The sequence below is a fragment of the Marmota monax genome, unplaced genomic scaffold (assembly GCF_021218885.2).
Source record: "Marmota monax isolate L192 unplaced genomic scaffold, Marmota_monax_Labrador192_F-V1.1 WCK01_AAM20220418_F8-fsc00027, whole genome shotgun sequence".
Lineage (NCBI taxonomy): Eukaryota > Metazoa > Chordata > Mammalia > Rodentia > Sciuridae > Marmota > Marmota monax.
Genome location: NW_026694617.1, coordinates 18,126,967 through 18,139,057, shown reverse-complemented (window position 1 = coordinate 18,139,057; position 12,091 = coordinate 18,126,967). Strand labels below are relative to the sequence as shown.

The window sequence follows — 12,091 nt, the reverse complement described above, 5'->3', positions numbered from 1 at the left end:
ATACCAGGGATGTTCTTTTAAAGAAGTCAGGATAAACAGTACCACTAAGTCACCGTCACTGCACTCTAAGGTTCAAAAGAAAATATTTTGAAAATGAAAGCAAAGAAAATCATACAATATTACCAAAAGGTTATGTGGTAGTAAATAAAATCCAGAACATGATTTGAGAAGTGTTTGTTCTGGGAACAATACTAACATAATGTGAACATCAGGACCAAACTTTATCTTTTCAGGTCATGGTTATTGATTTAAGAATTGATGCAAATAAAAATCTTTAGAGAAGTGTTTGTGAAGATATTTTCAATGTAACATATCTTCTTTTTAATATTACACTATTGTAAATCTCCTGGGATGCCAGAGACCAATAGGTCTTCTAGTCCAATTATACATTTCATGCTTGGTTCATTTCTACACTCCTAAAGAAATGAGTCTCTGTGGCATTGTGGTTGATGACAGAGGGCCATCTACCACGTCTTATAAATCTACCAAAAGAAATAAATGAATCTGGAAACAAGATGTAGAATGACACTTTAAAATATGGCTCTTGTTAATGTTTGGAAGATTAGTGCCTTCTTTCTTGTGTCCTTCCCTGGGAAGAAAGTGTTAAACGTTGTGGCAAAGACTGACAAGTGCCCAGACTTAGTTCAAATAAATGTTTTCAAATAAATGTTTTCTTGGCACCTAACAGCTCGAAATAAAAGTTACATTCCCAAACTTTCCCTATAATCATGTGTTTCTGATACTATTGTTGAGTAACCAATTACTCCCAAACCCAGAGGCTTAAAATAACCTTTTCTTTATGTTCATGGAATCTTTGGTTCGGCCTTTAATAGGGCAAACATCACAGTGTGATTTCCAGCATCTTCTGTTGTTCGAAGCAGTACACCATCCCATTTTGAGGAAGTAAGACTTTAGCTCATCATGGGAGAGTTGCAAGGTCACACTGTAGAAGAACATATGCAACAGGAGATATTGTTGCTGTCAACTTTGGAAAATGCAATCTATTACACTTACAGGTGTGGTCATCATGTTGACTAAATTCTGGCCAAGAGAATAGATGAGGACTTGGCGAGAAAGTGATCTTAAAGGGTATATGTTGAGGAGAAGGGGAGGTTCTCTTCTCTTTTTCACTTTTCTTTTAGCTGACATATGGACAAAGTAACTAGCACACAACCATTTTGGACCACAAGCCAAGGATTACAGAGCAATAAGATCAAACGAATCTGAGTCCCTGATGATCATGGAGTAATCTACCAGCCTGAATGGCCTACATTTACATTACAGAGAAATATGTCTCTCTTGTTTCGTTACGATATTTTGTGCCATAGGTGAACAAAATAATCATAAGTAATATAAATATCAACTAATATTGTGTCCAAGAAGTCATTTGTGAGGATTATCATATTTTATAAAAGTTTACTTCTTTAAAGTGCTTCACTATTACAGTCAGAAGGACTTTAAAAACAACAGAACATCAATATTATGAGGTTGTTAGGAAACCAAACTAGAGAAATACATTCATTCATGGGATAAATACAAGATGCATCTTAAACACATGATTAATATCAAGATGCACTTTTAGAAAAGGGAGTAATTATATTTCTGATTTCTAGTTTTTGAGTTTCCTATGTCATCTAATTTCTCATTTGTGTGGGTGAAAAGAAATCAGAATAACTAAGTGAATAAAATAAAACTAAAAAAAGATAAAGGAGGGACTGGGGATATAGCTCAGTTGGTCGAGTGCTTACTTCACACACACAAGGCCTTGAGTTCAATTCCCCGCACCACAAAATAATAATGATAATAATAATAATAGTTAAAAAAAGGAAAAGGAACAAGTGAGCTTGCACTTGAACTACTTTATTTACAATAATATGGTCACTGTAGAAAATTAAGTATGTGTAGAAAATTAAGTATTGACAAAGACAATTTTCACTACTCCAAAAATGTAAACACTTGCAGAATTAGCCTCATTGCAGTCAAGGTGACTTTAAAGCACAAATTTGCAATTTTATTTCTCTTTATGTTGAAATATTCAGGTTTTTTTTTTTTTAGTTCTAATTGAAAATTACTCAAATCATAAGGAAAGGTTTTAAAATAAACAATTAGAGACTAATCAGGCAAAGAAAGCTCTTTTTTGCTTTAGGACCATCTGCCCTGACATTGTACACAAATTGCACTGTCCTGTTTGAACGGTATCAACTAACTTTGATAAGTGCCTACCACTAAATGGTGCCTTTGTCTCAGTAATAGTGCACCCAAGGCACAATGGAGGAGCATCAGCAAGACAAACCATAATACATAGGATGAATAGGGAAAGGTTGGATGAAATGTGAAAGAAAAATGAAGATATCACGAAGATGGGATAGGATTTCTTTGACCAAAAGAGAACCAGTACCACTACCTGACTTTAGACAAAAGACGTCACCATCTCTCAGTGCAACTAGATTCTGAGAGGAAAATAAAATGTCACTACTGAGGTGGTGGCTGATTTCAGGACAAATCGCAAGGCACCAGCTCTGAGTGGGTTTCCCTTGGTGAATGATGTATGGGAATTCGGATCACTGGCCCACGGCTCCCAGACTTGCAGACAGGTGGACAGCGGGGCTGCTTCCCCGCGCCTCACGCGGGAGTCCCACTCCCTGTTACAGCGCCAACGCCTGTCAGCGTCCTCCGCCCTGCAGCGGTCTAAGCGGCGCGTGCACATTGCTTGCCGGCGGGGGTTGCCATGGTTTCTGGGGGTCACGTGGGCGCGCCGCGGCGGGGCGGGGGCGGGGCGCCGGGCGGAGGAGAGGCGCGGCCGCGGTAGGAGCGGGAGGAGCTGGAGATGCTGCCAGCCCTCCCGGGGCCGCGCTCGCTCACCCTCCGCCGCCGCACGGAGCAGCCGCGCGCCGGGAGCCGCGGGCCGGGCCAGCCGGGCCGCCGGGGCCCAGTGCGCCGCGCTCGCTGCGGGTAGCGCCTCCTGCACCCTCGGCACTCGCTTCGTGGCCGCGGGGCCCGAGATCGGATCGAGGAAAGGGGCGAGGGCGGAGCCCAGGTGCCCGCCCGCCCGGAGGCAGGATGAGTATCGAGATCCCGGCGGGGCTGACGGAGCTGCTGCAGGGCTTCACCGTGGAGGTGCTGAGGCACCAGCCCGCGGACCTGCTGGAGTTCGCGCTGCAGCACTTCACGCGCCTGCAGCAGGAGAACGAGCGCAAAGGCGCCGCACGCTTCGGCCATGAGGGCAGGACCTGGGGGGACGCGGGCGCAGCCGCCGGGGGCGGCACCCCCAGCAAGGGGGTCAACTTCGCCGAGGAGCCCATGCGCTCCGACTCCGAGAACGGCGAGGAGGAGGAGGAGGCCGCGGACGCAGGAGCGTTCAACGGTGAGGACCAGACACCTCCACGCCCCGGGTCCCCTTGCTGCCCACTAGCATTCCCCGCCTTTGCTCTTGAATCATGCAGCTTCGCTCACCCACCTCACCCCGCGTTTTCCACCTTCCCTACCTTCCCATCTCGCCCACCCCCTCAGCATCCATTTCTGTCTCTCCCACTCGCCCACCTTCCTACTCTGCTCTCTTGTCATGCCCTCCCCGTCTTCCCCGCCTCTGGAAGTGCGAGAGCTGAAAGGTTATGGTTTCCTCTGCCCATCTGCCTGCTCTCTTCCTGGTCCGGTTTGGGGTGGGCATCTGCTGGGAGGACAACTTTCACTGTGGTTGGAGATATTTCGCTTGGATGACACCATTGTGAATAAAGGAATCTGGCCCACTGGGCATCCTCTTTCAGCCCTTAAATTTACTATTGGGGTGTCCAAAGAGAAAAGGCAGAGAGAGTGTTCAATGTGTTTGGCTTTGCTGTTGTCAGGACTGTAGATTCACTAAAAGGAGCATGGAATAGGACTCACTGGGGTAATTCAAAATTTATGGTAATATATGTGACATTCTTGGAAACAGTAATATATTATTTTCCAATTTACCAGTACTGTCTTATGTTATTTTTGGACACACAACAAAGTATTCTTTTTAGCCTGTAACCCAAGGGGTCTTTGGAACGAGGAAATGGACTAATGGCTTGTTGTTTTAATATAAAACACATATTGAATGATTGGGTGCTTTTTTAAAAAATGAAAAGTGTGTGAAAAACACTGTAGGAAGTTCTGAAAGCTTGTTGGTTGTCTTTAGAATGAAAAGCCAGTGAGTAATTGTAAGGACTGTGCCAGACACTGAAGCTAGAAAGAATGAATGGGAAAGAAAAGGAATTTTCTCAAATAGCTGCTTTTGGCAAGTCCCACCCCTTCTGCTTACAACCCTCTTTGCCTAACACACGCAGATACACACGCACCTTCACAGCCTCCTGTATTTACACAATATGCCTAAATTCCATTTTTTATGGTATCCCAAGCTAAAATAAAATACTTGTGCAAATGTGCAAGTGTTTTCTCTTTGTGGTGTAAGGCAAACATACATGTAGCATTGCACCAGCTTTTATTTATTTATACTGCTGTGGTTTGTACATCCACAGTGCATTTTGTATAATGAAAACATTTTCAAGTGTCATTTCATTTCCTCATGTCCCTTCCTAGGAAGATGTTTCTTTTCTTTGCAGAATTAATCACACATTTAAATGAGTTATAAAATTCGTGATTTTTTTTTATCTTGTCTAAAACAATCACAGAAACCTGGAAATTAGTCCACTATGAAGATAAAAGGGAAAATTGTTACTTAAATTTTAAATTGTGGGCACTTTTTAGTGTTTCCCAGGATAGGGTAATCATAGTCTTAATTGTTCTTTTTGTGTGCACACACACAAAATTAATCAAATGCTTTTCTTATTAGAAGCAAGAGAAAGAGTACTATTTTATGTAGATGAAAAGGAGAAGCCAATAATGGATGCCATAGAAAAGACAGAGGCATCTAATATTTCTTTTATGCTCCTGACACATCTGTGCAAATGCAGGCATGCACACATAGACATGCACACAGAGACATGCACACACACAAAGAAAAGGAAAGGACCTGTTTCCCAGATAAGAAGGAGCTAGGAACTAAGAGTCTTGAACCTGTATTCCTATAGTATTGTTAATGTAACTAAAATATTTTGTTTGTATAATGCTCTTGAAGTACTGTGCATTGATGATTCCATATCCTCCCTATAACAGTGGGTATTTGTGCACAGAAAAGATGTAATTTTCATTTTGTAATGTAAGAAACAAGCTGTTAACTTGTAAGCAGCAGGATATTTTATTTGGCTTTATATTTTCCAAGATACTTTTACTGTAAAATTATTCAACTGGAGTTTTAGTAAATACTTGTTAACTGGTTGTGCTATTTATTCCCCTGCCTGACCCTCAAGGACTTTGAAAACTTTTGACTGCAACCAAGTATAGTTTGATCATCATGCTGTGGACATGCATGCTTACATGTATTCCTGAAGCTTTGGCAACAGTATTCCTTCTAGGTGCACTGCTTTGTATATTTTCTTTTCTAATCATTTTTTAAAAAGTAAATTGTTGGCTAAAATCACTTAATTGTAAGCTACAAAATATCTGGTACACTTTTTTGTAAAGTACCAAATAATGAATATTTTAGACTTTGCTCTGTCAAATCAATATCTCCCCCCAACCCCCTTAACAACCTTTTAAACACACACTCCCTCTGGAGGTTGAGGTTGTACAAAAATGCAGACCAATCTTGCCCACTGGGAGTTGGTAGGTACACTGTGGAGGGAGTCAAAATACTTCCACTGGAGAAAAAAAAAACATGTCAGGACTGAACCTAAACAACACAAAGTCATCAGTTTAATATCTGCATCCAGAACAGTGCCAAAGAAAACCCATCAGATACTGGGCAATTTTCTTGGCTTAGTAAAGAATAAATGTTAGGGAAAAAAGTCTTAATTTACTGACACAGCACAAGACCAGCTGGATCAATAAGTTTTGCATTTTCATGCGCATCTCAAGGAAGTTTGATTCAGAAATGAACATTACTTGGTACTATTCTTGGAGAGCTTTTGCAAATAAGTGAATAGGCTAGGGTGGGACATAGTTTTGGGGGTGTTTGTTTGTTTATTGATCACCAGACATCTCCAGGCATACTGAAACCTATAGTTCCTGACCATACTTTGAAAACCATTGAACATAGATGGTGATAATACTGCCTCCTTAATAATATTTATAAAGAATGTTGTTTGTTAACATATGCTGTGTACTAGGCACTATCTGAATGCTTTCGTTCATTCTCCTAGTTCCATGAGAAAGATGAGACACCAGTTGACTAGTGTTTCATAGGTAGTGTGTTGTAAAACCAGGATTGGGACACAGGTGAGCCTGGTTTCATCCAGGTGCTCTTGGCTTGCCAGGCTTATCTACAGAGGGGGCTGGGGCTATCATAACCTGTGCTAGCCCCTTATATATAAAGCTCTCCTTGAGACTTTGAATGTGTTTTGTCTTTGGAAAATTAACTTGTCCAAGATGGTGTACAGAACCAGTAAGTAGCAGATACTTGTTCCATAACATCTGTCTTACCTTGAAGCCCAAGACATCAAGGAGTTCTTAAATGAAATTTGTTCCATGGGCTGACTCACAGGTCATGTTTTCCTAGGAATTTTTCCAGTATTCATAATGGGTTTGCATTGTTGGTTCACATCTTCGCTCACGAATCCCTTTAGTATAAGTGATGGTATTTATAACACGTTATGTTGAGATTAAAAGAAAAGTTGTTGACCATGAAACTGGTGCTCAATGACTAACATAAGGATCAAGCCTCTGACTTTGGCCTCATAATGTAGAGGTAGAATCAGAAAGCCAGGCACCTACAGTTCACTGGAAAAATCTGGTTTAGACCACAGTTCAATCAATGGTCTTTGAGGGTCCAGTGCTATGGCTGTAGGTGGCGCCAAGCCAGCTAGCTAGTCAGGTAGGTAAAAGTAGGCTTTACTTCTTTCCTGCCTTTCCAAAGGAATCTTTTATCTTAACTGTATTGCTTCTCTATTCCACTCCTGTTCTCTTCTAATTTTATCAGTTCATATTATTACTTTCTGGTTACTATCATTCTAAAACCTAAAGGTCAACACATTGGCTTATGGCGATCCTCTTTAGGAAAACTCCTGATACTGGAAAGAAGCTATCATGGAGACTGCTTGGCATCTTCTCTGCGTCTTGCTTCCTTATCCTACAGGAAGCACATAAAGCTTGACATGTCACTTCTGAAAGAGCAGTGTCCTTAAGCCTAGACCTTATTAGAGCATTTATAGTAGCCCAAAGAGTTAAATCACTATTAATTTGAAGTAAAATCTGTGGTGATTAGTAGTTTCATATAGACTTTATTGTGAGATCTTGTGTGGTTCACCCATTTCCAATGCCAAAATTAAAAACGAAGTACATATATTCAGATTATTCCTATAAATTGACAAGTATTAAACAAAATAAACTACATAGGGGTACATGCAGAGCAGTCAGTCTGGGAAATAATGTGGAAGAACTGATTTTTCTGTCTTGTGTATATATACAAATATTTGGAACCATACCTAATAAAACAAGCACATCAAAGATATTTAAGTTGAGATTTACCAGGCAGTAACTGTGACCTAACCTTTTTAACTCTAACCTTTTTTAACTCTTACCAATATTTTGCACAATCTGAAGGATTACTTCTAAAGTCTCTAGGCATTATAGAGACTTTAGAAGTGATCCTTCAGATTGTGCAAAATATTGGTAAGTTAGAGCTTGTGGTGGTGGGAGACTAAGAGAATAAAGTTATTTATCATGAAAAAAAAATCATTGAAGAAGAGCTGAGAATATTCATGTGTCTAAGTTTCCTTAGGTGACTATGAGCAAATGTTCTTCATTTCTGTTAGATGCAGAATTAGGACCAAGTTTCACTGTAACTTGAATAAAAGTCAGAAATCTGTCTGAATGGTTTACATGGTTTCCCTGAAATTAGGTGGCAGAAGCAATAGTGGCAATAGACTGATTGACTGCTCAAGAATTTGCTGTGAAAATGATCTTAACTGGCTCATTCTATTAACTATTGAGTTCGTGGTCTGGTAGCAGGAAATTGTAGACAGCAGGTGTAACTTCAAAAATTGTTGGCCAATTTATTAGGCTCACCTCGTTATGCCCTTTTAAGAATTTGCTCTTTATGGTCACTAGAAGCTTTTATGAGACTAAGCAGCCAATTGTTAGCTCTTGCCTCCTGCAGCCTGTGGCAATCAACATCTGACTAAAAAAAAATTACTCTAGTAGTTATAGTTACCTTGTACCAACCAAAAGCTAAATATCTTTTTAATATTTTATGAACCTCTCAAATACACTTAATTAGGCTGAGAAATGTCCATGAATGTTAGCTTTTTGGATAAACTATAAACATCCAGACATTAGTGTATGAGTCACTGTGCTAAACACATAGGCATGTTATTGCATTAATATACCTACCTCATCAGGTGTGGTGGTGCACATCTGTGATCTCAGTGACTCAGGGGGCTGAGGCAGGACAATGACAAATGATGCCTTAAGCCACTTAGCAAGACCCTGTCTCAAAAGGTCTAGGGATGTAGCTCAGTGACAAAATGCCCCTGGGTTTGATCTCCAGTACCCACCCCACCACCACCACCCAAAAAAAAAAAAAAAAAACCAAAAACAAAAACAAAAAAAACTACCTCAAGGTTGTCACAAGGATAAAAGGATTGATATTTGTAAGACCATTTGGACAGAAGACATAGCAAGCATTGAATACATTCAGATAAATTGTTTAATTGGTATGAAACCTTGCAAAAGTTCAAACTTTTGTAGAATAGCAATTTCATAGTGTTTTATGGACATAAATCTAATATTTGTACTTTTCGGAGAGCTGAAGTAGGAAATGTTCTCAAGCAGCAGCTCCATTTAGAATTTAATGTGAAGTTCTGTTGCACAGTAATAAATTCCACATCCTTTCAACTTATAATTTGTAGCTAAGAGCTCCAGGGTTTTGTTATTAATGACACTGTGTAGTCTTTGGCTATTAGAGATTTACATGATAGTTTCAAATCCTCTTGAAATGGATTACATCATTCATGACAATGGCTGAAATATTGAAGCCATTCTTTTAGTTACGAGCATAACACAGTAGTATTAGAGAAGATTTAAAAAATATTTTGAGTTAGAGATGGTAATTTCTGAAGTAGAATAGTTAAGAACATTATTCATTTAAATAGCAGTATTAAGTGGATTGCTTTAGGGTTGAAATTGGGACATCAAAGGACTTGAAATCGTGTTCTGTTCTTAACCACCTATTACTTTGGGTTTTGAGAAGGAAAGTAAAGGAAGAAAAGCCAGAAGGGACTGGGAGAGAGAGAAATCCAGAGAGGCCAGAGAAAGGGAAAAGGAAAATCACCTGAGACATGTGAAGGCTTCCGTAAGTCACTCATACTTTGTCTGAAGAGAGCGCATACAATAAAATCACCTAGGCAAAAATGGAAGCATTAGATACTTTAATTTTTCTGCCTGTGTTAAAAAAAAAAAAAACTTATTTCATGCAAGACAGTAATAGCTTTTCATTTTAGGTCGCACATAGTGATGCGCTTGCTGTGTCTTGGTAGAACAGAAGTAAATACTGAATGGTTATTTATTGTTGTAAATCTCACTGCATGGATTCCAGTAAATTTCCAACTGTCAAGGTTGTGTTCCTAGCTGTGTTAAAAAAAAAAACAAAAAACAAGTATGATTCTTTTTCACCTGTGCAAATACCAACAGGAGACCATTGAATCTGTCAATTAGGAGTTTGTTTATGACCCCTTAAGAGAGGCATTTATCAGAGTAGTAGCAATAAGAAAAGGCCTATGGTGGGGATTGTGGAATATTTTAGAGTGAGGAACTCAGTGAAGGAGATTGAAGTGGTTGACCACAGTGTCTGTGTTAGAAGTGTACAGAGTCACAGTACCAGAAGGGGGCCAGGACCTGGAGTGGCCAATTAGGAGAAGGAATAGGTAGAAGTCACTCACAGTTACTCACAGTACAAATGTTTATTGAATGTCAACCCCCTTTTTTATTTTTCTTTTTTTAAGAAAAAAATTATTAAGTTTGCTCTGTAGAATTAAGAACAATTTCACAGAGTGTAGATGTGATCTGTTTGGTTTAAAAGATGAAGCAGGTAAGAGACAGAAAAGTTCCTTCCTTAAATTTAGTAGGTCTTGGTCTTATAAATTTTGTTTTGTTCATAGAACTGTCACTAACATTTTGTGTGCTGTTTACATTAGCTTACATATTATGAATTTTTCCTGCCTTCTATTCAGGTGCTAGGTATGGTTTGAACAGCTGGGCTCAAGAAAAGTACTTTTGGATTTTGCCTTCAAAATTCCTGTTTTTTATTTTATTACCCCCCCCCCCCCCCGACTCTTTGATTCTTTTTTCAGGACAGTGAAACTTTGAATTAGACCGTATTTGACAGTGGAGAAGAATGGAGAGTGCATCAGTTTTTCCAAATTGGATGAATTACTGTTGTGTTGGGTCTTATTCTTGTCTTTGCCGTCTTATCCACACTGTCTGTTGTGATGACAAAGCCCCCTGCAAAAACCTCACTGTGATGCTGATCATTATCTTTATTTTATGGGAGTGAATTTTGTGTCTCAGAAATTCAAAATGACTCAGACCATTCCATTATGTAATTATTTTGTGGAAAGAATTTGAGCTAAAATTTTCAGGTCATGGCTTACAAGAAAACAAAACAATCTAAAAAAAATCAGAAATATAAACACAGTTGGTGTAACATTTATAAATGTCTCAGCAATAGGTTTTGCCATTTATAGCTTAATAATGTTTGAAAACGAAAAAAAAAATCATTCCAGTTGCTGCTATTTAAATGTTTCTTAATTTTTGAAAAAGACAAAAAGGTCAAAATATAAACACATGTTCCACATAAAAGCCAAGCCAAGAAGATATACTGTATACAGTTATTCCTGTATCCGTTTGGCTAGGGACTGACATTATTTAATTTACATTAGCTGTTCCAAGTTGAAACAGTTCATGGGAGTGATATTAAGGGGATGAGGGGGTTACAAAAAAAAAGCACGCAAAAAACCCCCATATTTGCTTAAATACATTTTAGACTCAAAAAGCATTTTTTTCAAAAGGTCATGTTGAATTAAAACATGACTCAGCCATTTCATTCCCATCTTTATAGAATGCTAATGTTTGTTAAATTGTGTTTTGTTTCTTTAGTAATAATTACTGTTAACATTTTTGGCTGCTTATCCTCCAGATGTTGAACAAGGCCTGTTATGTACATCATTTAGTCTTTTCCAAAGTAAGTGCTGGAATCGGGATTTGAACCTGACATTCTGATTTCAGAGCCCAGTTCCTGAACCATACATAAAGTACATACACTTCATTTTCAGTAACTCTTATAGCAATAACATGATTGAAAAGAACATACCAAAAAATAAGCTACATTTTTTCCTCTAAAAACTTGTGGTCCAACCCTTTTACAATTGGCTTTTTCTGTCTATTCCACCTAGATTACTACTTCATGTACTTTAGAAATGCAATAAAATATTTTAGAAGTAAACACCTCATATATTGTTTATTTCTCTAAACTTGTTTATTTTACATCCTTGTTAGCAAATATAAGTGTGGAATACACTCCCAATGTACTTGTAAATTTTATACATGTACCAGTATATTAATTTATTATTTATATGTAAGCTTCCCACAATATTAATTTTGAAAGGAAGAAGCAAAAATTAATTGTGAGCAAGTACTAAATGTTGCCCTGGGCCTCAAAAGATTGCCTTATACAGTGGCTCAGGGTTTATGAACTCCATTTTGGAAACCACAACTTACAATACAACTTAACTTGATCTCCATTAATGTGTAAGATGTGAGCAACTTTTGGTTAGTTTCCAGATTTAAGTTTCTAGATTATGAAGGACTTGCAGGTAGGCAGGGATCTAGTTGTATGTGTACACGCTCCTTTTTTAATAAACATTCATTAGATAAGTTAATGGACTCAACAGAAAATTTTGGTGGAATATAGAGAAAAATTCCCTAATGAGAAAGAAATAAATCATGTTACCTAAAAAAGGAAGATCCAGGATTTTTCTTTTTCTTTTTTAATGTTTTATTTGTTTATTATTATTTT

The 12,091-nt window shown here is 38.7% G+C and overlaps 1 protein-coding gene across 2 annotated transcripts in view; it reads left to right on the top strand.

The window, feature by feature from the left end:
* Nucleotides 1–2,887: 2,887 nt before the first annotated feature.
* The window catches only part of Prkar2b (protein kinase cAMP-dependent type II regulatory subunit beta), a 94,055-nt gene continuing 84,851 nt past the window's right edge, over nucleotides 2,888–12,091 (top strand). Inside the window, exon 1 of one of the 2 annotated variants that reach the window (XM_046422377.2) lies at nucleotides 2,888–3,364. In XM_046422377.2, the coding sequence (XP_046278333.1) occupies nucleotides 3,061–3,364 (304 nt within the window). In that variant the 5' untranslated portion in view covers nucleotides 2,888–3,060. Of the gene's footprint in view, nucleotides 3,365–9,969; nucleotides 10,106–12,091 lie in introns of those variants that run through there. The other variant, XM_046422378.1, reaches the window with a different exon arrangement.